General features: G+C 55.5%; 2 protein-coding genes across 5 annotated transcripts in view; one reads left to right on the forward strand and one right to left on the reverse strand.

The window, feature by feature from the left end:
• The window catches only part of RFX1 (regulatory factor X1), a 33,584-nt gene extending 17,197 nt beyond the window's left edge, over nt 1-16,387 (forward strand). Inside the window, exons 5-22 of one of the 4 annotated variants that reach the window (XM_070416187.1) lie at nt 143-250; nt 1,240-1,356; nt 2,433-2,528; nt 2,864-3,247; nt 3,976-4,070; nt 7,118-7,487; nt 10,109-10,290; nt 11,100-11,219; nt 11,313-11,428; nt 11,646-11,764; nt 11,846-11,955; nt 12,327-12,478; nt 12,562-12,659; nt 13,903-14,052; nt 14,143-14,351; nt 14,610-14,763; nt 14,843-14,888; nt 15,024-16,387. In XM_070416187.1, the coding sequence (XP_070272288.1) occupies nt 143-250; nt 1,240-1,356; nt 2,433-2,528; nt 2,864-3,247; nt 3,976-4,070; nt 7,118-7,487; nt 10,109-10,290; nt 11,100-11,219; nt 11,313-11,428; nt 11,646-11,764; nt 11,846-11,955; nt 12,327-12,478; nt 12,562-12,659; nt 13,903-14,052; nt 14,143-14,351; nt 14,610-14,763; nt 14,843-14,888; nt 15,024-15,199 (2,802 nt within the window). In that variant the 3' untranslated portion in view covers nt 15,200-16,387. The remainder of the gene's footprint in view (nt 1-142; nt 251-1,239; nt 1,357-2,432; nt 2,529-2,863; nt 3,248-3,975; nt 4,071-7,117; nt 7,488-10,108; nt 10,291-11,099; nt 11,220-11,312; nt 11,429-11,645; nt 11,765-11,845; nt 11,956-12,326; nt 12,479-12,561; nt 12,660-13,902; nt 14,053-14,142; nt 14,352-14,609; nt 14,764-14,842; nt 14,889-15,023) is intronic. The other 3 variants (XM_070416188.1, XM_070416189.1, XM_070416190.1) reach the window with 3 other exon arrangements.
• Nucleotides 16,388-16,488: 101 nt separating this feature from the next.
• DCAF15 (DDB1 and CUL4 associated factor 15) lies at nt 16,489-24,931 on the reverse strand. The gene is made up of 13 exons (XM_070416191.1): nt 24,800-24,931; nt 23,031-23,128; nt 22,811-22,946; nt 22,029-22,135; nt 21,808-21,947; nt 21,550-21,720; nt 18,476-18,910; nt 18,278-18,369; nt 18,049-18,177; nt 17,871-17,956; nt 17,570-17,674; nt 17,382-17,497; nt 16,489-16,991 (listed from the first exon to the last, which is right to left on the reverse strand). Exons 1-13 carry the CDS (start codon nt 24,929-24,931, stop codon nt 16,936-16,938), a joined length of 1,803 nt encoding a protein of 600 aa, XP_070272292.1. The 3' UTR covers nt 16,489-16,935.
• Nucleotides 24,932-27,752: the final 2,821 nt, after the last annotated feature.

Genomic DNA, 27,752 nt, shown 5'->3' on the forward strand with positions numbered 1-27,752 from the left:
TCGGGGTTGGTCTGGGAGATTCCGTGAGCTAAGCATGCAGCACTGGGATGTTGTCTGGCTCAACACAGATGCGCGTTAATGCTCATTAAAACTGTGCAGATTGTCATCAGTGAACTGTGGTGCTTCTTCCTCCCGGCTCCAGGCTCTCCCCACGCAGCGGCTGGTAGTGCAGAGCACAGCCCCGGGCGTCAAAGCAGGCCAAGTCTCCCTGACAGTGCATGGCACCCAGCAGGTGCACTCACCCCCTGAGGTAGGTGGTGGCTCTGTCAGCTACCCTCCCCACTACCTTCTCCCCAGGTTAGGCATGTATCCCATAGTATACTTGGAGCTCCCGCCCCCCCTCCTAAGCCTACTTGCTCTCCAGAATCCTCCAGCCCTCTCCACCCCCAGCTCTGATACCCTCTTTGACCCCAGGCAGGGTGGCTTGGCTGCCCGATTCCTGATCCTGCCACCTTCAGGAGGAGTTAGTTTCCTCCCCCACCCGAGTTGAGATGGGCCTCAGCTCCAGCTCAGGAATGCATCGCAGGAGGCAAAGTAGGCCCCTCTGCCCTCTACAGGCTGGGTAGAGGCACTTCCTCAGACCACAGGGTGGGATCTGGGGACCCCCAAATATCTTCAAGAGTGTTAGAAGCAGGTAGGCAGGCCATGGGGCTGGAGCATGGGTGTCCACATTAGGAGCTTGGGTTCAGATTCCCTAGCTCAGCCATTTTCTCCTGGAGGACTCTGGGAAGGCCCTCAGAGCCTTCTGTGCCCAGCGTTTTCTACATATAAAGTAGCTAATGATACCAGCATGGCCCAGAGCTCACAGGGGCTCTGTAACCAGCTTACCCGGGGGCAGTGCCCGGTGCCACCACTCATAGCTGCGTAGCTCTGGGGCATGTCCATTGCCATCTGTGCCTCAGCATATCTGGAAATTAGGTTGTCTTTCCTTACCTCAGGGCTGCGGCCTCTCCAGTTATGGAGGCAGCAGATGGCCTGGGCTGAGGCTGGAGTCCAGCTATCTTCACTGGGGAAGATGGGTCTGCTCACCAGCACCTCTGGGCTGAATCGCCAGCCGTACCCAGTAGTGGCCAGCTTGTGGCCAGGACTAGGCATTTGGGTGCACAGAATGCAGCCGGTTACCAGTGTAGGTGGTTGGGACATGCCCCCGCTGGCTGTTGCCGCCCCCAACAGCTCTTGGGGATAGCCCTCCTGAGAAGGGTATTATCAGGCATCACTCCGTGTTTTCTTTCCTTGTAGCGGTCGCCAGTGCAGGCCAACAGCTCCTCCAGCAAGACGGCTGGGGCCCCCACGGGCACGGTGCCACAGCAGCTGCAGGTCCACGGCGTCCAGCAGAGTGTCCCTGTCACCCAAGAGGTGCCAGGCCAAGGCGGGCGGCAGCTGGGGCGAGGGGTCCTGGCCAGGCAGCCTCTGTAGCCTTCTAGGGCTGTGAGAGCTGGGCAGATGGGAGTCCTGCCACCGGGAACTTTGGCAAGCGCTTCTGCCTCTCTCCAGACCCAGCACCCTACTCTAAATAATGGCTTCTGTCCTGGGGCTTAGGGTCAGTGTGGTTGGAGCTGCTGTGAGGATGAAATGTGGTCCTGTGGGAGGCACCTAACCCTGAGCAGGCGCTAGAAACAACTTTGAGAAACAACTTTGACCTCTTTGGGCCGATTTGCCTGCAGGAGCCCCAAGGCCAAGTCCTGGCTCACTCCTAAGAGACTCAGGGAGAAGCCCTAGCCTCCAATCTGTTTCCAGCATTCTGGAGGAGGTGGTACTCTGAGCCACCAGCCATGGTACCCAGGGCAGGTTAGGTGAGAGGTGAGGGTTGTCTGTCATCTGGTTGTTATCACTGACACTGGTGCATTCCCAACCCTCAGAAACCCGATAAAAGCATAGATCCTCTCCCCAAAGGAAGCAGAACTGTACCCCAAAGGAATCACAGATATTCTGCCTGGCACCACAGCCCTTCTGAATATCCAGACCTGGGTTTGAGTCTATGCCCCACGACTCATCACTTCCCCACCCCACCCCAGCTTCTGTCCCTCACTGTGCCCTGAAGGTGATACCTGAACCCCCACCATAGCATGGAAGTGAGGACTGGAATCCTGGACATGGGAGAGTGGGATAAGCCTGAAGGGAGGGGAGCCAGAGAGCAGGGACTCCCTCAGCCAGTTTCTAGTTCATCTCTCAGCCTTGTCACTTCCCCTCAGCCTTGCCTTGCTGAGCCTGGATTCCACACCTGGGACAGTGCCCAGGGTCAATGTGGTAATGAACCTGGAAGGCACTTGGTGCAGGGCCGGCTGTGAGAAGTTGGAGAAGGTGGCCTCTTTCTTACCAGGCTGCTCCCAGGCTTATATGAGTGCATATGGGCCGGGGGTGGGTGCTTAGGGATGGGTTTGCCACCATCATTGCCATTATCACCATGGTCTGATTCCCTTTTCCCTCCCCAGAGGTCTGTGGTCCAGGCCACTCCGCAGGCACCCAAAGCCAGCCCTGTGCAGCCACTCACGGTGCAGGGGCTCCAGCCAGTTCATGTGGCTCAAGAGGTACTATAGCTCCCCCACCTACATCTGGGCAGACTGGGGCTGGTCCTGGGCTGTACCGGGGAGGGTTGCAGGCGGCTCAGGCCGCAGGGAGGGAATAGAGCGCCCCCTGGGGTCCTAAGGGCCTAGCCCCACACTGGGCTCCACCTCTGGCTGTGGGCTTCCCCTTCCCTGGCACCTGGCATTTCAGGGCCCAGGTTTTGCTGAGAATAATCTGGGGTCCCATCTCCCGGAGACGCGGCGCAGGGATCTGGTGGGGCTGCTGCGCGAGCTCAGCATCCCGGTGGGCGGAGGCCTGAAGCCCTGGTTACCCCACAGTGTCTCTGTTTGTCCTCCAGAGCTCAGGCAGTCAGTTTCCCGCTAGGAAGGCAGAGCAGCGAGAGCGCAGGCCCACGCCGCCACCGGAGCCGCCACCCCGGCCGCCCACGCCCGGGCCCGGGCCTGGCGCGCTGGCCCCGGAGCCACCGTCGCTCCAACCCGCGTGCAGCGGCGAGGCCCCGCAGCTAGGCAGCCCTGAGCTGCTGCCGCCCCATTACGATCCGGGCGCTGAGCAGTGGGTGGAGCTGGTGGGCGTGCTGCCCCCACACCTGCTCCTGCCGCAGCAGAAAGTGGTCCTCGAGCCACTGCCTGGGCTCCCGGCCCCAGCCAGCCCCGACCAGAGGGTCAGGATCCAGAGAGTCCCCCAGGTGCTAGTGTTCGGCACGGCTGCCACGGCCCTCAAAGTAGGTGGAGGGACAAGGGGCGGGCGGGGGCGGGTTCCGCTGGCCCCGGCCTGCGCCCGGCCCCTTAGGCCCTGGACACCCCCTCAGGCCAGCCAGTCTTGGGGACCCACCTTTGACTCCCTCCCCAAAGCCAGTTCCAGGTCCCAGGCTCCGCCCCACATAGGGGTGGGGTATGTAAGCCCCGCCCCTAAGGCCCTGTGGGAAGTTCCAAGTTCCATCCTACAAACTGGGCCCCACTCCCGAACCCTGTCTCTGCCCCTAAATCCCGTATTAGATTTCCAGGTCCCACCCCTGCAAACCAGGGGTCAGTCCCTAGTGCAGACTCCATCCATGAGGCCCTGTCTGTAGTTCCAGGCTCTGGCTTTAGCGACAGCCTTGTCCCAGTGGTTGGCTCTGCCCCTGGGGTCCAGCTTTCACACCCACAGTAGAACCTGTCTGGGCTTCCCTCTGTTTGTCCCGCCTCAGGCCCCACCCTTGCTGTCCCCAAGTGGAGCAGAGTCCTAGCTTCTGACACAGCTCTGCCTGATTCCCAGCCCTGGCAGAGGCCGCAGCTCCTGGGCTCTGACTCCTGGTCCTGTTTATTGTGTGTTCAGAGAGCCCAGAAGTGCAGCCTGCCAGCCTGGGAGCCAGGTGACCGGGGAGGCTGGGTTGCCACTAGCCTTTCAGGGGCAGAGGAGGAGGAGCTGGTTCACCTCTTGACCCTCTGCATGCTCTTTGTCCCGCGGCAGGTGCAGCAGCTCCAGCAGGTACCTGTCCCACATGTGTACTCCAGCCAAGTGCAGTATGTGGAGGGCGGTGACGCCAGCTACACGACCAGTGCCATGTGAGTCGGGGGAAAGCTGGGGGGGGAGACAGGATTAGGATCATAGGTCTGCTCGGGACCCCCAGGACTGGAGGGCCCAGTCTCAGTCCTCAGGGGACCAGCCGGCCCTCAAGGCCTCAGGTGACAGACAGATGGTGGGTGCTCCCCAGGGGCAGCCAGCAGCCACAGGCAAAGGTGAAGCAGGGAGGACCCTGTAGTTGGGGAAGGGATCCAGCATAACCTGGGCTTTGGAGTCAGATGGGCCTGGTTTTTAGCCTCCTACAAAAACAATTTTTAATTAAAAATTTTACAAGATAAAAATTTCTAAGGAACATGGAATGTTAAACAGTGAAAAGGAAATTGCCTTCACTCCTTAACCCCCACCTTGCCCAGGGCGGGCACTCTGACCCATTTTTTTGTTTCCTCCCAGAGATAATCTGAGAATAGAAACCACCCTTTCTTTGTTCAGAAATAGAGGCAGCATGTTCTAGCCCTTATTTCTTTCCTCAATGTGTAGCTCAAATCTTGCCCCCTATTTGCTCATATGGGGCCCGGTTACCCTCTTTCAACACTGTGAATACTCCACTGTACAGACATAGCATGAACAACAAAGCCAGACCCCACCCAGCTGACACATAGGTGACTTCCACTCCCTGGGACTGCGCATGGCACATAAATACATGTCACAAGTAGATGTGCCCCAGGCATGCCCTAGCCCCAGCCCAGGATCCTCTACATGCCACCTTCCCTCTTCCATCCCCCATAGTAACAATTCCAGGACTATAGTTATTGTTGCTTCAGTTTTTAGAAGTTTCATTAGGTTTTCTTTGCATTTTTCTAATTTTTTCCTTCTATCTCTGCCACCTTTCCCTGTGGGCATGACGCTGGTGGTCCCTGGGTCATGATGCTGTGGCTACCCTCAGGGGCATGGCCCCAGCACCTGAGTCATGATTCATGGCATCCAGCTACCTCACAGTTCTACTGATGTAATTCTAACGCTGCCAGCCTCCTAGCTGTGCATTTAACCAGTGCTGGCAGGGACCACAGGGGGACCTTGTAGAGAGGAGACAGGCCCCAAGGGCCACTAGGATGTGAGAATCAGAGCTGAGCCATGAGTCAGGCCTGGGGTCGCAGGGTGGCTCCATCTGCTTCCCCTGGTAGTGTCTGTCCCTTGCTTCTGTTTGAATTCTTCCCTCTGTGATTATAGTATGTGTGATTCCATGTGGTCCGTTTTACCATCAGGTTGTTTTGCTATATGAAGTTCTTGGGGCACTGAATCTTCTGTCTCTTCCTCATAGTGGCTCATTCCTGGATTCCCAGCTCTTGATGGGCCTTGATCCCTGCCCTAGTAAAAGCCACAGCCTCTGTGCCTCTGTCCCTGTCCAGGCCAATACCAGAGATGCACACATTCATTCAGTCAGTCATTCAGCAAATAGATGCAATATTTTTTTTGGAATAAGTGATGCATGTGGGGAACTGGACTGGTCCTGGCTGTGGTCCCTGCCACGGGAATGTGTGAACACTTGCTAGTGCCAGCTCAGGTCACCACTCTCGGTGTCACTCATTTGGTAGATGTGGGCATTTGATCAAGATCTGCATCCAGGTGTCTGATGGCAGGGCCACTCACCTCAGTGGTTAGCCTCTTACCACTCTTGGACCCACCAACTCCCTCTCCGGGCTGCCCCCAGGGGCCCCTATGGATGGCATACAGATGGCAGACGTAGATAAGAAATTCACCTTAATCTCCCCTCTCTTACCAACACACCATCTGCACCATTCCCTCTTTTGTTCACCTAATGGAACGTTATAGAACTTGTCCTTTGGCAGGATCATGAGAGCTTCCTCCTCCACCCTCCTCCTCTCACCCCTATGTAGGATTCCATCGCCTTTTACTTAACAGCCCACTGAAGATAAACCCAGTCATTTTTACTCTCTTGCTACAATTTGCAAGGCTGCAAGAGAGCAGCAAGGCTTCCTCTCCTGCTTCCTTCATGAGATGGCTCCAACAGCACCTTCTAAGCCAGGGCTTCCCATACTGGCCTTCCTATCTTTCTGGACTTGTAAAATTTAATGTTATTTTAAATCACTAATTGTTGGGAGGGCTCAAAAATGAAAACTATGTCCAATGATGTCGAGTGAGACAGTGAGAGAGGTGCCCCCACCCAACCCCTCTCCACCCCTTTGAGCCAGCATCTTCTGAGGCAGGTCCTGGGATCGCTGGAGAACTCTCCAGGGCAGAATAGGTTGCTGGATCCACACACAAAAAACGCATCTGCACTCAGGGTGGCCACTGGATTTAGAAGTAGAGCCAGCCTCCCTTTGTTCAGCACCCCCTTCCCGTCTTGTTCTCCGGGGCACGTACCACCTGATACAGTACCCTCAATTTACCTTTGCATTAGGCTTCTTTTCTGGCTCCCCCACTAGATCATTAACTCTCCTAGGTGGGGCCCTTTTTTGTCTCACACACTGTGGGTCTACAGTGCCTAGTACAGTACTGTCCTAGCGTACAGTAAGTGCTCAATAAATTTTTTCTTGATAGAATGAAGTATGTGGCCTGTTGCAAGTTAACTAGACCTTTTTTATAAAAAAGAAACTTTGGGAGGCAGTTGTTTGTTTTTATCCTCACCTGAGGATATGGTTTTTTATTGATTTGTTTTAGAGAGAGAGAGGAAAGGAGAGAGAAAAACATCAATGTGAGACAGAAATATAAATCAGTTGCCTCCCATACACTCCCCAACCAGGGATCGAACCTGCAACCTAGGTATGTGCCCTGACTGGGAATTGAACTCACAACCTTTTGGTGTACAGGATGGGCTGGCACTCCCATCTGAGCCACTCGCTGGGCATGTAGCCCTTTTGTTTTAGCTTCCTCACCTGTGAGCTGGGGGCTCCCATGTGGATTCAATGAAAATTTGCTCATGAAGCACTGGGGGTGGTGCCTGGTCTGACACTTAGGCTGTGGCTTCTTGCTCCAATCCTGGAAGCCCACACCTATAGGAACTCCCTCCTTCATGCCCCTCGTTCCCCAGCTCTTGCCCCTGACTCCCCTCCTTCTGCTTCGTTCTCAGCCGCTCCAGCACCTACCCCTACCCCGAGACACCGCTGTACACGCAAACCACGGGCACCAGCTACTATGAGGCTGCAGGCACGGCTGCCCAGGTCAGCACGCCTGCCACCTCCCAGGCAGTGGCCAGCAGTGGCTCCGTGCCCATGTACGTGTCTGGCAGCCAGGTTGTCGCCAGCCCTACCAGCAGCGGGGGCGGGGCCAGCAACAGCAGCAACGGTGGCAGTGGTGGCAATGGAGCCAGTGGCGGGGGCAGTGGTGGAGGCAGCAGCGGCAGCAGCGGCGGAGCAGGCACCTACGTGATCCAAGGTGGCTACATGCTGGGCAGTGCCAGCCAGTCCTACTCCCATACCACCCGTGCCTCACCAGCCACTGTAAGTACCAGCCCTGGCCCCTGAGGAGGCGGGTGGTGAGACCCCTCAGACACCTAGGTAACCTGGCACCATAGTGCTCAGATGAAGATGGCTCAGGATTGAATGATCACTGTTTGGCCTTAGACAAGTTATTCAGTCCCTCTGAGCCTCAACTAATGTGCATGAAGCTCTTAGAGTGGTACCTCAAGAAGTGTCACTCTGATTATAATTGATAGTAGCAGATAGATAGCAAGGAGAGGGAGAGGCAGGCACCATCATGCGGGGAGCTGCCCTGAGCAAGGTTCTTTGTGCATCTGGACAGCACTGAGATACCTCCCTCTGCCAAGAGGTGGCTGTATGCAATCACTTGGGCAGCCTTGGGTCCCAATGCCAATGGGCCCCCATCAGCTCTGTTACCATGGCTGGGTCAGGGCCTGGTAATTATGGGTGGCCCCTGTCCTCACAGAGCACAGGGGTCCGGAGTGATGTCTTCCCCCGTTTTTGTTGTTAATCCTCACTTGAGGATATTTTTTCTATTGATTTTTTTTTAGAGAGAGTGGAAGGGAAGGAGAGGCGGGGGGTAGAGAGAGAAACATCCATGTGAGAGAGAAGCATCAATTGGTTGCCTCCCATACACTCCCCAACGGGGGATCAAACCTGCAACCCAGGTATGTGCCCTTGACCAGGAATTGAACCCGTGACTCTGGTGTGAGGGCTGACACTCTAATCGCTGAGTCACCCCAACCAAGGGGCTTCCCCACTTTTTTAACTACTGTCCACGTGCATGGTGACCCATTGTGGACCACATAACTCAGATGGACACTTTCTCAGAAGGTAGGGACCTCCCTTACATACCCTTACTTCTAGTCTAGTTTTCTTTTCTTTTTTTCTTTTTTTTCTTTTTTTTTTTTTTAGTTATTGATTTCAGAGCGAGAGGGAGGAAGGAAGAGAGAGAGAAACATCAATTGTTCCACTTATTTATGCATTCATTGGTTTTTTTCTCGTATGTGTCTTGACTGGGGATCGAACACGCAACCTTGATGTATTGGGACAGTGTTCTGACCAACTGAGCTACCCAGCCAGGGCTAGTCTAGTTTTCCTTAATGCTGGTGTGACCCACTAACCAACTTAATGATCCCCTAATGGGTCCTCGCCCACAGTTTGCAGACATGCTGATAGAGGAGTGCTGTCCAATAGGACGTTCTCTGGTGATATAAATGCTCACTACAGAGGCCTCTGGCCACATGTGGCTATTAAGCACTTGAAATTTGGTGGGGTCACCAAGGAACTGAGTTGAGTTGCTTTCTTTAAACTATTTTGATACAATTTTAGAGTCACAGGAAACTGCAAAAATAGTAGAGATATCCCATGCGCCCTTCCCCAGGTTACCCCCACGCGTTACGTTTGACATAACTGCAGTACAGTATCCAGAGGCAGCCAGCATTGCTGTAGCGTGGGTGTCTGCTGCTGTGTGTGTAGATTTGGAAACCACTACCACAGTCAAGATGCAGAACTGTTTCAGCACCACAGAGGTCTCCCTCATGCTAACCCTTCCTAGTCATGGCGCCCTCCTCCCTCCCCACATCCCTAACCCTCTGCAACCACGGATCTGTTCCCCATATCTATATTGTCATTTTGAGAATGTCTATGAATGGAATCTTACTGCCTGTGACCTTTTGACATTGCTTTTTCCACTTAGCATAAGTTAAATTTGTATTTACATAGCTATATGTAGCTGATAGTGACGATATTAGACAGTCTGGTTCTAGAGAATTCCCATGGGTCATTGTGATAGGATATGCCCTACATCGTGGTTGTCAGGTTCACAATTGGAAATTGGGCCAAAACCGGTTTGGCTCAGTGGACAGAGCGTCGGCCTGTGGACTGAAGGGTCCCGGGTTCGATTCCGGTCAAGGGCATGTGCCTGGGTTGTGGGCACATCCCCAGTGGGAGATGTGCGGGAGACAGCTAATCAATGTTTCTCTCTCATCGATATTTCTGGCTCTCTGTCTCTCTCCCTTCCTCTCTGTGAAGAATCAATAAAATATTTAAAAAAAAAAAAAAAAAAAGGAAATTGGTACAGAGAGCACTAAACAATGAGTACTACCACCTTACCCATGGGGGATTCATTCCAAGACCCCAGTGGATGCCTGAACCCTACATATACCGTGTTTATTCCTACATACACATACCTATGATAAAGTTTAGTTTAAAGGCACAGTCAGAGATTAACAACAACAACTTATAATAAAATAGAATAATTATAACAATATGTTGTAATAAAAGTTATGTGAATATGGACTCTCTCAAAATATCTTATTGTATTATACTCACTCTTCTTGTGATGATGAGAGCTGATGCAGTGCCTACATGATGAGATGAAGTGAAGTGAATGACATATGTGACATAGTGTCTTAGGCTACTGCTGACTTTGTGACATGTCACTTCAGTGATCCTGGATCATTGAGCCATGACATTGTCAATGGTTGGATGTCAGGAGCAGACAGTGTTGATGGCTGGGGAAATTGAATATTTTGGACTGTGGTTGACCTTGGGTAGCTGAAACTGCAAAAAGCAAAACCATGGATAAGGGCTGATACTGTAGCAATGCTTAGCACTCTTCCATCTCCACCTGGCCCCAGGTCCAGTGGCTCCTGGACAACTATGAGACGGCCGAGGGCGTGAGTCTGCCACGGAGCACCCTCTACTGCCACTACCTACTGCACTGCCAGGAGCAGAAGCTGGAGCCCGTCAATGCCGCCTCCTTTGGCAAGCTCATCCGCTCTGTCTTCATGGGCTTGCGCACCCGCCGTCTGGGCACCAGGTGGGGCCACCTTCCCCTGATAGCCACAAGGACCACCCCACTGCAAGTTATCCCGGGCCTCAATTACCTCTCTCATGCCCTTGCTCACTCCCCTCCAGCCCCACTGGCCTCTGTACAGCTTTCCACCCCAGGGCCTTTGCACCAGCTGTGCCTTCTGCCTTGTGTGCTTTTCCCCACCTCAACTCAAACAACCTTGAGTCCCCTTAAACTGCAGCCTTTCTCTACCTCTCTGACACTCTTACCTTTCACCCTTCCCTGCTTACTTTTTCTCCTTAGTACTTCCCATTGTCCAACATGCCTTTTATGTTACTTCCCTTGTTTCTTATCTGTCTTCCGATGTTGAAATGCATACATCTTGCCAGTGCAGGGGCTGCACACAGTCAGTGCTTTATCAAGGCTCGAGTCATTGAATTCACACAGGAAGGAACAGGGAGCCATTCCACGAACCCACCCTTCCCTGCCTCTCTTTGGCAACCCCTGGGCCTATGCATGCATCTCGGTTCCAGTTCCCAGCTTCAGCATCACCTCATAACCTTGAGCAAAGTGCTGCATTTCTCTATGCCTCTATTTCCTCACCTGTCCAGGCAATCGTCATAGGATAGGGATGAGGAGCAGGTCGATTTGTATGTGCTCGGAGCTCAGAACAGCACCTAGCATGTTCTTATGACTAGTGGTCAACAAGTCTTTGCTGTGGAATGTGTCTCCCCGCTGTGGGCTCTCTCTGGCCCCCAAGCGGGTATGATATGAAGCTCCCGGTGGATGACTAGTGGCCTCCCCAGCCCAGCCCTCACCTTCCACCTCACTCTCAGGGGCAACTCCAAGTACCACTACTATGGCCTGCGCATCAAGGCCAGCTCGCCTCTGCTGCGGCTGATGGAGGACCAACAGCACATGGCTATGCGAGGCCAGCCCTTCTCACAAAAGCAGAGGTAAGAGGGCAAGCTGGACCCTGCACTGATGGGTGAAAAAGGGTGTTCTGGCTGACCCCCACCCAATTGCCCCGCCCACCCCTTCTCCCCCAGGCTCAAGCCCATCCAGAAGATGGAGGGCATGACCAACGGTGTGGCCGTGGGGCCACAGCAGGCCACCGGGCTGTCAGACATCAGCGCCCAGGTCCAGCAGTACCAGCAGTTCCTGGGTGAGAGCCCCCTGGCCTATGGGCCGGGGCCTGGGTCAGGGTTTGTGGTCCCAGCTGGTTCACTTGCCCTCCCTGAGCCTTGTCATCCCCCACTGCACAGGGGGGACTCCCACTTGGTAGGAAAGTGGTAACCACTTAATCAGATCCCAGGATGAGGCTCCAAGGAGACAGGCAGGTAGGGGACAAAGGGCCTCATGGTGTCCCTTCCTGCCCCCAGATGCCTCGAGGAGCCTCCCTGACTTCTCAGAGCTTGACATCCAGGGCAAAGTGCTGCCCGAGGGCATCGGGCCTGGGGACATCAAGGCCTTCCAGGTCCTATACCGGGAACACTGTGAGGTAGGGCGCCTGGCAGGCAGGTGGGGTGAGGGAGGGCCACGCTGTCCACCAATGACCCTGAATGCCCGGCCTCCCCAATAGGCCATCGTTGACGTCATGGTGAACCTGCAGTTCACCCTGGTGGAGACGCTGTGGAAAACCTTCTGGAGGTACAACCTCAACCAGTCCAGTGAGGCACCACCGCTGGCCGTGTGAGTCCCTGGGAGAGAGCGGGGAGGAGGGGAGGAAGGGGAGGACTTTGTGAGTCAGTACCAGAGCTGGGGTGGCTGGACCTCAGGCATCTTGCAGGAATGGGGGTGCCTGCCTGGCTCCTGCAGTTGGTGAGGTAAACATGGCCTTCTGAGCCCCCTCCAGAGTGTGTATAGGTCTGACACTGAGTGCATGGGATGGGGTGCCCCACTGAATCATGTCTTCCCTGCAGTGGGTAGGTGGGTGCCTGTGTCCCAGTATGCAAAGTATAAGACCCACCGGACCCTGGGGGCACTGAGCCTATGTCAGCCTGACCTTAAGGGTTAGACAGAGGCAGGGAGCACCTTCCTGACTCAAGACGGGGTGTCTGCAGGCACGACGAGGCTGAGAAGCGGCTGCCCAAGGCCAGCTTGGTGCTGCTGTCCAAGTTCGAGCCAGTGCTGCAGTGGACCAAGCACTGTGACAACGTGCTATACCAGGGCCTGGTGGAAATCCTTATCCCTGACGTGCTGCGGCCCATCCCCAGTGAGTGCACTGCTGCTGCCCCCTCAACCCCACTCCCTGTCCCCCACCCCTCAGTCCTCATCAGCTCCCACTGCCACCCACAGGTGCCTTGACCCAAGCAATCCGGAACTTTGCCAAGAGCCTGGAAAGCTGGCTCACTCATGCCATGGTGAACATCCCTGAGGAGATGTTGCGGGTGAAGGTGAGGGTGAGGGGCCAGCCTGGGTTCAGCCTAGCTCCTTCCTCCCGGCTGCAGGGCCAAGGTCTGGGAGCTCCAGGCTGGGTCTCAGTACCGCTGCCCAAAAAGGCAATAAGATTTATCCCCCTGCCTGTCCCCTGGGAGTGAGCTTTGGGCATTGTTTTTACAAACTAGCTTCCTCAGTTGCCCATTTCTGAAACAATACCTCACAACACAGAATCTTAAAAACCAACTGCAGCCCTGGGCAGTGTGGCTTAGTTGGTGAGAGTGTCATCCTTTATACAGAAAGGTGGTAGGTTAGATTCCCGGGCTGCGTGCATTCGGGAGGCAACTCAAGGATGTTTCTCTCTCACATCTATCTTTCTCTCTTCCCCTCTCTCTGAAATCATTGAGCATGTCCTCCCGTGAGGAATTAAAACACACACACACACACACACACAAACTGCAAACTTGAAGTAGTTTTCTTCAGACAACCTCAACAGAAAGTGCTTTAAGTGTTCAGAAATAGATAAAATCTTTAAAAAAGAGAGTTACACTGATAAAGAAACAGAACAATAGCCTCTTTATCAATGCTACACATCACCCACTACTTAGATGTGAGGAATTGGATGGTATGTGCTTGCTCTTGAGCAAAGAAGGAAAAACAAAGTGTTTTTTTTCTTTTCGTAAAATGCTAACAAGGCAGCTAAACAGAACTGATGTCTAAAAAACCACCCCTGGATACGCCCGACACAGGCAGGGCTGGGGGCCTGTGGGGAGAGAGTAGAAGCTGGATCCAGGGGGAAGCACTTCAGAACTGGCAGGACTCATGTATTCATTCATTGATTAAACACATTTGTTAAGTGCCTACTGTATGCCCAGCGTGGTTCTTAGTGCTGGCAGCACAACAGTGACCAAGATGAACCAAACTTCACCTTGTGGAGCTGACATTCACTGGAATAGTAAAAACATAATAGAATGAAATTTATTGAAGCTATGCCCTTTCTGGGCAGTGCACTCAGATTTTCTGTTGTGTCCTTTCATAATAATAATAACGGTGGTCAGGTATAAACCATTGATTTGGGGGGGGGGGGGCCATGCTTTAGGTGGGTGGATACCCAAAATTCGAAATTTCCAACCTCTTGCTCTCCCAACAAAAGCAATGAGATATACCCCCATCCTACTTAGGAGAAGAAAAGGGCTCAGAGAGGTTGCAGTGGGTGTGGGTTCCGCGGAAGCCACAAGCCCCTCCTCCCCTCGCCCCCAGGTGGCAGCTGCTGGCGCCTTTGCGCAGACGCTGCGGCGGTACACATCGCTTAACCACTTGGCGCAGGCGGCACGCGCTGTGCTGCAGAACACGGCGCAGATCAATCAGATGCTGAGCGACCTCAACCGAGTGGACTTCGCCAACGTGCAGGTGAGCACAGGGCAGGGCAGGTGAGTAAAGCCAGGCTGGGTGAGCCTGGATCGGCGGCTGAGTCGGGGGACGCCCTCCCACTGTGCCCAGGAGCAGGCCTCGTGGGTGTGCCGCTGCGAGGACCGAGTAGTGCAGCGGCTGGAGCAGGACTTCAAGGTGACGCTTCAGCAGCAGAACTCATTGGAGCAGTGGGCGGCCTGGCTGGATGGCGTCGTGAGTCAGGTGCTCAAGCCCTACCAGGGCAGCACCGGCTTTCCCAAGGCCGCCAAGCTCTTCCTCCTCAAGTGGTCCTTCTACAGGTGCGCCTGGAGGGGCGGGATCCGGGAGGGGCGGGGCCAAAGGGGGCTTAGGTGGTCTTGTATGAAGACAGATGTCTTGGGGGGCGGGGGCGGGGGAGCTAGGGCCTTCCACTCTTACTGGTGCACACCCCACAGAAGCCTGGCGGGGACGGGGGGGGGGGGGGGGGGGGGAGGACGGGGCTAGGGTAGCTGGGCTTGCTGGATCCTGCAGTGGAGGGGCGGAACCGGCCTCACTCCTCCTCCCCGCTGCTGCCCCAGCTCCATGGTGATTCGGGACCTGACCCTGCGCAGCGCGGCCAGCTTCGGCTCCTTCCACCTCATCCGGCTGCTCTACGATGAGTACATGTACTACCTGATCGAGCACCGAGTGGCTCAGGCCAAGGGAGAGACCCCCATCGCCGTCATGGGCGAGGTGCGCAGGGAGCGCCGAGGGTGCGGGCGGGGCACCCCTTGGCGGGACCCTCACCTTTTTTCCTCTCCCCTCCTTCCAGTTCGCCAACCTGGCCACCTCGCTGAACCCCCTAGACCCAGACAAAGGTAGGCGAGGCTTGTCCCCGCCCAGGGCCCAAGTCTGGGATGGGGCAGGCCGCGGGCTGGGGTGAAGGAACACCTGCAGCAGGGGGCTGGGGACGCAGCGCCCTGCACTGAGTGGTTCTGGTTCCTGTTTCCCAGACGAGGAGGAGGAAGAGGAGGAGGAGAGTGAGGATGAACTGCCACAGGACATCTCGCTGGCGGCGGGCAGCGAGTCTCCCTCTCCTGCGCTGGGCCCCGAGGCTCTGGAGCCTCCGACCAAGCTTGCTCGGACAGACACACGCGGCCTCTTCGTGCAGGCGCTGCCTTCCAGCTAAGCCCGCAGCCCCCCCTGTCCCGCCCCGCCCGCCCCCTCCGCCCCTCCACTCCAGGGTCCCTCACAGCTCCTGTGGCTTCGCTTTTCCCACTCCAGCCTTGGCCAGGGTGGGGAGGGGGCCTCCCAGACAGGGAAGTCAAGGGGGTCCCACCCCCGACAGGACCGGCACAATCACAGGGCCGGGTAAAGCCACAGCTGCAAACTGACACAAAAGACGTGCCTTAAGGAACCCGCCGCTGTGCCCAGGTGCCCTTTGGGGCAGCAGCCTGGCCCCTTGACCCAGAAGGCAGCAGCCTCTCCCTCCTCCCCCCTCAGGGGGCAGGCAGGCAGGCCCCCTCCCCTGTTAACTTATTCAGCTCGCTGGCTTTGCACAGCCTGTCCTGGGCCCAGCCCTGAGCCCCGGGTGGGCACAGGTGGGCATCACCTAGGGATCCCCCACTGTCAGCAGCAGCCCCGGGACCCCTTCCCCAGCAACCCCACTGCTCCCTCCTCCTTGGTATAAGTGCAATTAAAGCCGTGGGTGTCGCATCTTCTCCAGAGCTGGGTTCTCCCTTGCCCCACAGCCCTAGAGGGGGGCACTGCCCGGCCTAGCTCTGGGGAAGGCAGCCTGGCTCTAGGGAAGGCTGCAGGGGGCACTGCCTCCAGCTTCCAAAGAGCAGTGGGCTGGGCCTGGTGCCGGAGCCCAGAGGGGCCTGCTGCGGGCAGCAGGGCCCAGAAGTAGCCTGCCCTCAAGGCCTGGGCTCCGCTCGCTCAGATCCAAGACCACCCCCCATTTCCCCCACCAATCCTGCCGCTGGTTGGTTTGTAATGGAACCTCCGTGCTTCTCCCTGCCGTGTGCCCGCCCCCCACATGACTATTGTGCGATTTGTGAGTGCCGCCCAAGCGGAGTCGGTAACTTGGGTTTTTTTCCAACCATCATGGCCTTATCTGTTCGGTTTTCTCAGTGTTTTCAACCTGTGAGATAGGTGTTTATGGCAAAAATCACACACAAAAAAAGAAAAAAACCTGACCTATTGTATAAAAATCACTATTTTGTGTGCTCCGCAGTGCTGCAAGCTTTTGGGGTGGTCGCCCACTCCCCTCCATGCCCTCTGGCCTCCCTCCCAGCAGTGAAAGTGTGGTAGTCTAGTGTGCCAAGCGTTTTCTACCTTTTTGTAGTCTTTCTTAAAACAATAAATTCCGCTGTGATATTTGGCTACTGCTGACTTGAGGGCCTTGCCGGGGGCTGGGATGAGGACACGAGGACCTTGGGGCTCCAGCTGCCCTGATCGCAGGAAAGGGAACTCAGGTTCAGAAATAAAACATTTATTACATGAAGAGGAGTAACGGGGGGGGCGGGGGTTGACCACAATGTTGGCCATCTCAGGTCGGAGAGGCTGGGGGCAGGAATCAGGGTCTGTTCAGCTTCCCAGGGGGCAATGTCCACACCTGTAACCTGGGAAGGGGAAAATACACAAGGAGCAAAGACCCATGCCCCGTGCAGGATAAAGGCAGGCACTCGAGGCTGGTGGGGCAGGGGACTCCCTCCCTCTGCCCCTTCCCAACTTAAATAGGCATAAATAAGAAGCATCCAGACTCTCAGGCCACCAGGGGCTGCCCCGCCCAGCCCCCTTCCCACAGCCTAACACTAGTGGCGGTCGTTGGGTGGCCAGCCAACCAAGAAGAGGCTGCCAGGAAGGCGGCCAGCTCCCAGGCCGCGGAGGTAGTTGGAGTCAGTGTCCAGGCGGGCCAGACCCTCACAGCACAATCCATGTGTATCGCTCGCTGTCTGCCAGAACCTTCAGTGAGCACCCTGTGGGGAAGGGTTGGGACAGAGGAGTCTCTGAAGGCCCAGCTGTGAGATGAGTTTCCCTCTTTCCTAGACCTGATTTGGGCCCAGAAGGTTCTGGAAGGCAGGGACCCTGCTGTGTTAGCTCTGCCTCCTGCCTGCAGCCACCCAATAAATGTCTGCTGAATAAATAAGCAACTGGCTGGAGGTCTCCGGTGCCACACCTGCCATGCCCTGAGCTGGCCCCCCAGCATGCCTGGCTAGGCTGCCCTCCCTCCCCTCACCCCTCTTCCGCGCCATCCACTAGCACAGCCATCGTGCTCGTCCATTCAGCAGCACAGGAGTCAAGGTCTCCTCCAGGCCTGCCTGGCACTGGGATAACCCCGTCCTACTATCATTGGTCATAGTGCCTACCTTTGTGCAGTGCCTCGTTAGTCATCCTGTTGATGTAGCGGCCGCTGCTCTCGGGCACCAGCCACTTCATGACCATGTCCACACAACTCTTGCGGTATGAGCTCCAGACACTGCCGCTGAGGGCAAAAGGGTGAGGGATCTCATCACTCTGGCACCCACCCCAGGCCCTGGCCTCAGCCCAGCCTTACCTGGTCTGCCCTTTGACTTCAATGAGATCGCCCACACTGACTGTCACGAAGATGCCCGTGTTGAGGTCCCATGCCACCTTGAGGCTGGTATGATAGGTCTTTGGTCTGCAGGCAGGTGGAAAACAGAGGAGAAAGGGGTGGGACCACCACGTCCATGAACGAGGACCCAGGCTGCCTCAAGGGGCTTTGTCTTTGGAGCAATAACAGAGTACCTGACCCAAGTTTGGGGGCTAAGGGCAGTCTCCTCACATCCCCACTCTCCTACATGGAAGGGTCTCAGTGTGGCCCCCTGCCCACTCACCGGAGCTGGCCTTCCTCAGTTGGGGATGGGAATGCCAGGAGCAGCAGGCCAATGTTGATCAGGACCTGGTTGGTTTCAGGGCAGACCTAGGGGACGAGGGGTGGATGGTGACAGCTACTGAGGATGACCATCAGAGCAGAGAGGTCCGGAACCCGCTTTGTCCCACTCCTGGGCCCACCTCCAGGATGACGATGTCATAGTCGCTGAAGGAACAGAACTGGTGGCCCCAGGTGGCATCATGGCGGATGACTTCATTGATAACATACTCAAAGTCCAGCGTGAGCTGCTCCACTGTCAGGTACTGACCCTGTGGGCAGTGGCGGAGGGGTAGAGGGAGGACTGTGCCCAGCACTACCCTAGCAGGCTCCCTGGGGCTGCCCCTGGTTCTGTCTGCTGCCAGCACCTACCTGTACAGAAGCCCGCTCCCGCATGGGCCTCAGACTTCGGCCACGGAGATCGGTCACCACAAAAGGCAGGGAGATCTTGTCATCCTCGAACTCTGAAGGGGCAGGAAGAGGGGGTAGGGGTGGTGGCAGGCCTGAGGCCCACTCCGGACCAGCCTCCCATGCTCGGGGCCCTGCCTGCTGGGTGGACTCCCTGCTCACCATCCTCTGGCTCTGTCCCTTCGCCGGACCCCAGCACGTAATACAGCTTCGTGTAGTTGACATAGCCAGGCTCAGGGGCTGGCTCCTCCGCTGCAGGGGGGCTGTCCTGGGGTGCTACCTCCCCACCTGGGGCTACAGGCTCAGAGGATGGGCGGCAGCAGCTGCCGGAGGGCCCCGTGTGGGAGAGTGGCCGAGCTTCCTCTGAGGCCCCACCCTTGGCCTCTTTGGCCCTGCGGAAGATGTCGGCCACAAACTCCTTGGCTTTGGCGATGGCGGGTGAGGGCTCAGGGACCCCCGAGGGACGGGTTGGAGCCACTTCGGGACAGAGGCTGGGGAGGGCCGGGGGCACCTCTGGGCTCTGGGGCCCAGGGGGGCTGGGAGGGGCCGGAGGGTAGGTGGTATGGTCATACAGGATTTGGCAGAAGCTGCTATCGCCTGGAATATAAAAAGAGATGTAGGTGTTGGGGTGAGCCAAAGTCAAAACAAAAGCTCAAGTGCAGGCCTCTCTCCCACCCTGGGAGGTTCTAAAAAAGCCTATGCTCTATGATCTGTATGAAACACCCAGAAGAGTTTTAAAAGGCCTCTCTCTTATATGTATATGCACAGGAACACGTTCATTCTATGATTCGTGAGCATCTACTGTATGCCACACACCGAGGACACGAGTGAACAAGACAGAAAAGGAGCTGACAGTCTACGGTGACAGCAGATAAAAGCCACATAAAAAAATAAATAAATAAAAGGAAAACAGCCCTGGCCCATGTGGCTCGGTTTGGAAAGGATGCCGGTTCAATTCCCAGTCAAGGCACACACCCGGGTTGCGGATTTGGTCCTGGGTTGGGGCACGTGCAGGAGGCAGCTGAATGCTCTTACGTTGAGTATCTCTTTCTCCTTCTCCCTTCCTCTCTCTCTAAAAATCAATAAAACTTTAAAACAAAAAACAAACACAAAAAGCCACGCCCTGGCAGGGTAGCTCAGTCGACTAGAGCATCGTTCCATATACCAAAAGGTGGCAGGTTCGATTCCTGGTCAGGGCACATACCTAGGTTTGATCCCCGCTGGGGCAAGTGATCGTTTCTCACTCTCTCCCCCCTTCCTCTCTCTCTAAAATAAATAATAATATTTTTTCTAACCAAAAAATAAAACAAAACACACATCCTCGGGTGAAGATTTTTTTAAAAGCCACATAAGTTTGAGAGTTTACTACGCTCCATCCTCCCCAGTGAGCCAGACCGGCGGCCCAGCATCGAGAGCCCCACCACTCACTGAACTAAGCAGCACCAAGGCCAGGCCCTGTGCCCAGCCTGCACCATCTCCTTTGGAACCCGCCCCCAGCAGCAAAAGGGGTGGAGGGTGGGATGGGTGGGGTGGTTCTTCTCAGTTCAGAGAAGCTTGTCCAGGACCACACCACAAGGTCATTCGAGTCCATCAATGCACTCCTGTCCACCAGAAAGTGGCCAAGTCAAAACTCCCTGAAAATACCCTCCTCTGGTGAGATGAGTGTTTAGACATCAGTGACAGTGCCCCTCCCGTGGCTGGTGCACATGGCTGAGTCCTGTCTGACATGGTCCTTCCCAACAGGACCCACACCATGAGGGCAGGGAGCCCCACCCAGGACAGGCTCATTAGAGGATTGCAGCTTAACCAGGGCTGGGCCTCGCCCACATGGGCACAGGTGACCAGAGCAGGGGTGGGAGGCCTCTGACGGGCCCAGACACAAGATGCCCTGGTCCTGGCTAGTTTGTGGGCTCCATTTTCTTTTTCCAAATGCTAAGAGAAAGTTTGTTTAGAAAGTTACAGAGGTAGTAAAGGGAGCCAGCGGGGTTGCACAGGCTCAGGAAACAAGGGTCTTTGGAGCTTAGGAGAGAGAGAGGCAAAGGTAACGGGCCTGAGGGGAAGAGGAAGGAGGACGGGAAAGGTATGAGGGAGAGGCCGTTTTAGACACTTAGGCCACTCTTCACGCCCACAGTCTCCTGCCCCAGGGCGACCCTTTTAACATAGTTAGCGGGCACTTTTTTATTTGACTGCATTCTTGCAAAATTGAAACATTTCTAATTTATGTGTGTTATTCGGTTATAGAGCTTGTATTTCTTTTGCATTTGCAAATGACTTTGAGATATGCTCCCTGGACAGGATACTGGAGCTCACACTGCGTCTGTGGATCCACCCTATTGTTGCCTCCTACATCCCCAGGAATGGACACCAGGTGGCCCCCAGCTCCCACCACCACAGCTTTGGATATGCCCAGGCGCAGGGCTGCTGGGCCTACGTCACACTCTGTTGCCACGCAGCCCTGGGAGTGCGGGGGAAAGCCACCAGGGCTCCACTAGCCAGAAGTCAGTGGCATTACCCAGCTTTCTAACGACTGCCACTCTGTCAAGGGACATCACCTTCTGATTTTCACTGGTCCTTCTGATTACCAACGATGTAGGAGGGCCCTCTGTCCACTCACCACTCCCTAAAGTTTTGAATGAACAGTTCTCCTTTTGAGAAGGCAGTACTATGTGGTCCAGCATGATAGCTGCGGGCCAAATGTGACATTCCTTTTTTAAAAAAAAAAAAAGTTTTTATTGATTTCAGAGAGGAATGGAGAGGGAGAGAGAGATAGAAACATCAAGATGAGAATCACTGATCGGCTGCCTCCTGCATGCCCCACACTGGGGATTGAGCCCGCAACCCAGGCATGTACCCTGACTGGGAATCAAACTGTGATCTCCTGGTTCAGAGGCCGACACCAACCACTGAGCCACACCGGCCGGGCCCAAATGTGACTTTAAACATAACTAAAATTAGTCAAACACTCAGTTCCTTGGTCACATGGGCCACTTTCATGTTTCTACTGGTGGCGGCTGTAGTGGACACAGACACGGGAACATGCCAGGCCCACTGTTCGAGAGGACACTGCTGGGGTGAGACTGGGTCTGGATCCGAGCACTCCCACTCTGTGGCTGGGTGACCGTGGATGAGGCACCTCTCCAAGCCTCAGTTTCTTCCTGTCACATAAGGTAGTGACAGGACTGACCTGACAGGGCTCACAGCAGATGCTGTGACTGTCATCACACCTGGGAGCCTACCTGCCGAGTGGACTGAGACAGCACAGGCCACCAGGGAGTAGCTGGTGTTGAGCAGTACCACCTGGTCCTTCTTGAGCTGAAAGGCGGGCTGGAAGGTGGGGAAGGGGTACACCACCTGGTACTTGGTGTGCAGCATGAAGCCATGTTGCAGGCACTGCGCGCTTGGGTCACCTGCAGTAACACATACCCATGGGCTCAGTCGCCACCCTGGAGTAAGGAAGCAGGTGGCCTGAGCTCTGAAGCCCCCAAGCCCCTCACCTGGATGGGCCCGGCTGGCTTCCTGGCAGGCGGCACAGCGGCCTGATGGTGGCACAGCCACCGTGCTGATGTAGATGTCTCGGTGGTTCTCGTCACTCATCATCATCATGTTCATGAGCATCCCATTTGCTGAGCGGGTGCTGGGGGCAAGCACAGCCTCAGCTGCCTGGTCCGTGTGCCCTCCCCTAGCCAACCTCAGCCTCCCCATCTTCGAGTCTCACTTGAAGCCAAAGACGATGACCTTGGAGGCATCGCTGGGCCACTCACACACAGTCAGGTACAGGTCACTATAGATCTCCTCATCCTGGAAGAGCCGCACCTGCCGGATCTGAGGGGCACGTTTGTGTCAGTGCAGGGTCAGAGCGGACAGAGGTCCACAGGAGCCCACCCGAGAGCACGCTGGGCGGGAATGGAGGCCGGCAGAAGCACCCCTCTGGTGGTGTCTCAGGCCAGGGAGTCCCAAGCAGCCTCCAGCCTGCACCCCTCTGCCTTCTTGAGGACAGGCTGGGGAGACAGTCCACAAGTGGGGGAAACAGGCTGGATCCAGGGCTGGATGTGCCCAGGAAGCCCTGTCCCAGCAGAGGGGACTCGGCCAGACGCATTGGTTTCCAAGCCCTATCCACCCCATTGAGCTCATGTGTAAACTGGGGTAACAGCACCCCCCACACCTGGAGTAGGGATGGGGTTGGGGGAGTCAAGGTCAGGGCTAAAGCCAGTGTGGCAACCCACTTGGTCATAACAAAGCTGCTGGATCCCCCTGGCTTGAGCTGTAGACCCTGAGTTCTATGGACTGTATATGCTGAGTTGAACCTCATAAAATTACCGCTATTTACCCGTTTTCATCTCTAACAATGGCAATTTCATGTGGTTTGACCTAACATGAGCCTTGACCCAATGAGCACACTATCTCCATTTTCTGAAGAAGGAAACTGAGGCTCAGAGGGGTGGCAATGACCTGGGGCGGGGGGGGGGGCACGCTGCTGTGCGCCGAGCCTGGCCCTACCAGCTTGAGCTTGCTGTGCACGTTGAACTCCCACCAGTACAGGTGGTAGATGTAGAAGGAGAAGTCGTCGTCTCCACTGCTGCTGGTGTAGGAGAGCACGTACCGGCCGCACTTGGAAAAGCCCAGGAAGATATGTCTGGCGGGGCACAGGGCAGATGGGCCAGGTCAGGGCCAGCCTGTCACCCCACCCAGCCACCCCCCTGCCCGGCCTTGGCCTCACCCTGCATAGAGGAAGTCCTCGTCCACGATGCTCTTAAGGGAGACGCACACCCTGGGTGGCAGCTTCCGGAAGAGTCGAGGGGAGAGCTGCCCACTGATCTGGGGAAGGGGCGGCCAGGACTCTTGAGGCACCATTGGACAGAGGCCACCTGCAGTCCCCCAGGCCCCTCACCCAAGGAAGAGCAGCACTGAACGCAGGCCCACACCCCGCCCACCATCACCACCAAGGGTGGTCCAAGCTCTGGAAGGTGGGATTGGCTCGGGGAGATAGGTAAGCTGGACTTCCCTGGAGCCGCCCTCCTCACCAGGGACCCGGGCCACCCTCCCAGACCCACCCTTCTTCAGCCTCAGGGTCCCTCTTGCCAAGGCCCCAGACTCTGAGGACAGCACTGGCATCATCCCGTTCCCCCAGGGAGGTCCCCCAGTCACCCCTGCCCACATCTGCCAGCCACCTGGCTGCCTTCCTGAAGGCACCTCATGGCACACGGAGCAGTGGGCGTCCCAAACTGCTAAGAAGGCTGGCCGGGGGCTTGACCAACGGCACTCACCTGTCCTCAACCCACTAGCCTACACGTGGGGTGCTCAGGCCCCTTGGGACAGCTGTGGCCTCAGCAGGGGACCAACTGAGGCAGATAAGAGGGTGGGACTGGGGCTGACCAGTGACCCAAGTCCTTCCTGATTCCCCTTCTCACTTAGCTTAGTCCCCTTTAACCCACTCCCTCATCTCAAACACTTCAACCAGGAAAGAGGGGTACAAGGTGACCTGGGCACCCTGGGTCCTGCTACCCGTCCGATAGGGGATGAACAGTCCTCCCTCAAGAAAGTCCACTCTAATGGCAGAGAGACAGCGGTCTGGGGAGCCTGCTGACGGGAGGGGCACCCAGCCCAGCCCTCCAGGAGACCCTGGTCTGAAGGATCAGCCCTGCAAGGCCCAGGCCGACAAGGAAGACTCGATACCCAGATACCCATCCAGGGAGCTCCCAGGCCAAGGGCGGAGGCACAGCCCAGCCCCGGGAGCTCCCAGGCTAAGGGCGGAGACCGTCTCGGCCCCGGGAGCTCCAGTCCCAACGGGGAGACGCCGCCGGCCTCACGGAGCTCCCGGCCTCGCAGACGAGGCACCAGGCACACCCCGTCCACAGCGACACAGCCCGGACCCCGCGGCCCCGCTGCGGCTGGCCTGGCCGCGTTCACAACCCTCTGCCCTCCCAGCCCCCAGACGGATGGGGCGGAGACCCCGGCCCCCTGGAAAGGTGCAGTCTGATGGCGGAGGGAAAGCCCTGCTCAGGTGGCCCCCGTCCGAGGGGGGGAGACCGGGGAGCCGCCTCCCGTTCGGCAGGGGAGGCGGCAGCAGGTACAGCAGCTCCCAGCTCCGTGTGGCCAGAGCAGAACACGGAGAGCAGCACCGAGCGGAGGAAGCGCGAAGCCGGCAGCGAGGGCTCTGCCGAGGGGGCGCGAAGACTCCACACCGGAGGGGCCGCGGGAGGAGGGCCCTGGAGGAGTCTAACCCCGATCGCCCCCTTCCTCCCCACTCCTCCGGCGGCGCCTCCATCCCAGCCCCGTCGCGGTGCCCCGCCTCCCACGCCTCCATCCCAGCCCCGACACGGCCCCCGCATCCAAGCCTTCTCCCCGGGGCGCCGCCCCACTCCCTCCCTCCGAGCCCCCTACCCGGGACTCCGCCCACAACCCCTCACCCCGCAAACGCCCTCCCTCCGCTTCCCTCGTCCCTCTTCCGCACCCTCAGGCGCGCCCCATCCAGACTCTGGGCCTCACCTTGACCCGCTCCAGCTGCTTGAGTACGTGCTCCCGCCGCCGCCCCGCTGTCCGCTTCCCCCCGGCGCCGCCGGTGCCGCCGCCACCACTCCCGGCCCCGCTGTTCCGCTCCGATTTCGAGCTGGGCGCCATTTTCATCCCCTCCCTCCACTTCCGGAGCAACCGGCCTCTTCGCCCCACCCCCGCCGCCTCCTTATTGGCCTTTTCACGAGATTGTGGACCTCTGGTTGGGTAAAAGCCCAAACGCCGGGCCTCTTCCCTCTATGTCTGTCCATCACAGCCACCTCGGCCACTGATTGGTAGGTACGGTACGGCTCCCGCGGTTATCGATGTATTCCCGCCTTCCTGCAAGGACGCACCAGTCAGAGGTCCCGTTTGTGCCTCACACCGAGATGACTTTGACTCGATAGGCGAAGGCCCCTGTCCGTCTCGATGGCGTCACGCCCCTCCGTGGCTGGTGGGTTTCTATGGAGACCGGGGGCGGTTTAGGCCCGTGGGCGGAGCGATAGGAGCCTGTGGTCCACAAGGGCCTGAATCCCCAGCCCAGAGATGTCAGCGAGGAAGTCTGGCGAGCACCCAGGGTCAAAACCACAATGAGATTCAATTAAAGCATCTTTTAGATGAGGGCCCGGCCTGGTGTGATGATGATGATAGTGATGATAGCATCAATAGCTTATATAGCCCTTTACATGTGCCAGACACTGTTCTGAGCTCACAACAATTGTATGTACATTTTACACATGATACTAATAATAGTTGCATGTCTGCTGAGTATCATCTGAGTGTGTGTTCATTTAATCTTTGCAACAGTTTTGGTCCTCATATCTTCATTTTACACATGATGAAACCAAGACTTACAGTGTAGTGCCCCTGACTATCTGGCATATGCATATTTCAGATGCAAGCTAGCTAGTGTGACTATAATCAGAGTGGAAGTGAATGGATCTCACTCTCCTTATTCTTCCAGCCTAGCTTTCATTTATTCAACAAATATTTATTGAGCACCTACTATGTTCTAAACGCAGCGCATACAGACAGCAGTGAACAAGACAGATGATAAACAGGGAAATACATTTCTTATTTCAGGTAGGAAGAACGCTACTTAGGGCAGTCAGAGAGGGGTTCTGTGAAAGTGAGGACAAGGAATATTCCAACAATGACAATGGTTTCAGGGGAGTGAGGGTGGTATAACTGAGAGAGTGCAACAAGGCCAGTTGGGCCAGAGCAGGAATGAGCAAGGAAAACAGACAAGGACCAGGAAGCAGGTAAAGAGTGTATGGGCACCCAGCTGTTGTGGCTCAGTGGTTGAGTGTCGACCCATAAACCAAGAGGTCACTGGTTCAATTCCCAGTCAGGGCACATACCTGGGTTGTGAGCTCAATCCCCAGTGGGGAACGTGCAAGAGGCAGCTGATCAATAATGTTTCTCTCTCTCATTAGTGTTTCTATCTTTCCCTTCCTCTCTTTAAAAATCAATTAAAACATTTTTTTTTTTAAAAAAAGAGTGCAAGGGGCTTGTAGAAAAGCAAGGCACTTGGATTTTACTCAAATATAAAGGGAAGCCTCTGGAAAGTTTTAGTAGAAGATGATGGAATCTGATTCGAGTTTTAAAAGATCATTGTGATCCAAAGAATTAAATACCCAGGAGTCCATATGGTATAAATCTATATACAGTAGGTCCTCAGGTTACGCCGGAGATCCGTTCCTACGGTGCGACGTAACGCAATTTTTGCCGTAGGTAGGAACCCACCTACAAAAGCACCTACATCACTCACATGGAGCACATACACAGCAGTAGTGAAGTGAAACAGTAAAAAAAAATTTAAAAGAAAGATAACAATTCCTGACCTTTACTTGTGGTAAATAAATAATAAAAAACATAAAGCACATATGTACATACGTTGAAATGACGGAACTTTTTTTTAAATAAAAAAATGGGAGATGGCGACGTAATCACGAAACAACGTATGTCGAGTCCAACGTAACCCGAGGACTGCCTGTATATAAAAGGCTAATGTGCAAAGTGTCCCCTCAGGAGTTCAACTGGGAGACCGGGAGTTTGATTGCTTGCTATGATGTGCACTGACCAACAGGGAGCGGTGCGGAACGAAGAAAGGCCCCAGCTGACAGCCAGAGGGCCCTGCTTGGCCCTTATCACCGGCCAGGCCTAAGGACCCTACTGTGCACGTATTTCATGTACCGGGCCTCTAGTGATTGAATAATTTTTTAAAAAATATATATTATTGATTTTTTACAGAGAGGAAGGGAGAGAGATAGAGAGTTAGAAACATCGATGAGAGAGAAACATCGATCAGCTGCCTCCTGCACATCTCCCACTGGGAATGTGCCCGCAACCAAGGTACATGCCCTTTGACCGGAATCGAACCTGGGACCTTTCAGTCCGCAGGTCAACGCTGTATCCACTGAGCCAAACCGGTTTCGGCATGATTGAATAATTAAATGAAGGGAAAGGGACCACCCTTTCTTGGACAGGCCACTGTGTTCTGTTCCAGCTGGTTTCTTTCTTTTTTTCTTTTAATGTATTTTTATTGATTTCAGAGAGAAAGAGAGAGAGAGAGAGAGAAACATCAATGAAGAGAGAACCATGGATCAGCCACCTCCTGCACGACCCCCAGTGGGGATTGAGCCAGCAATGTGGGCATGTGCCCTTGACTGGAATTGAACCCGGGACCCTTCAGTCTGCAGGACGAGGCTCTAACCACTGAGCAAAACCAGCCAAGGCATCCAGCTATTTTCTTGGGGTTGGGGGTGAAGTGGATGGAGAAAAGGCTGACAATTTTCACTATCACAATTATGCTGATGGTTTTGTGGGTACATACATGTGGAGTTTTGGAATGATGAGTTTTGATTCATTTAAATATCAAATATTTTACTATTTAATAAGTATTAAATATTTTCATTTTATTGTATGTCCTGTATACCTCAATCAAGTT

Source organism: Myotis yumanensis, unplaced genomic scaffold (genome assembly GCF_028538775.1).
Source record: "Myotis yumanensis isolate MYYU_CA2020_CCGP unplaced genomic scaffold, mMyoYum1.0.hap1 SCAF_5, whole genome shotgun sequence".
NCBI classification, from domain to species: Eukaryota; Metazoa; Chordata; class Mammalia; order Chiroptera; family Vespertilionidae; genus Myotis; species Myotis yumanensis.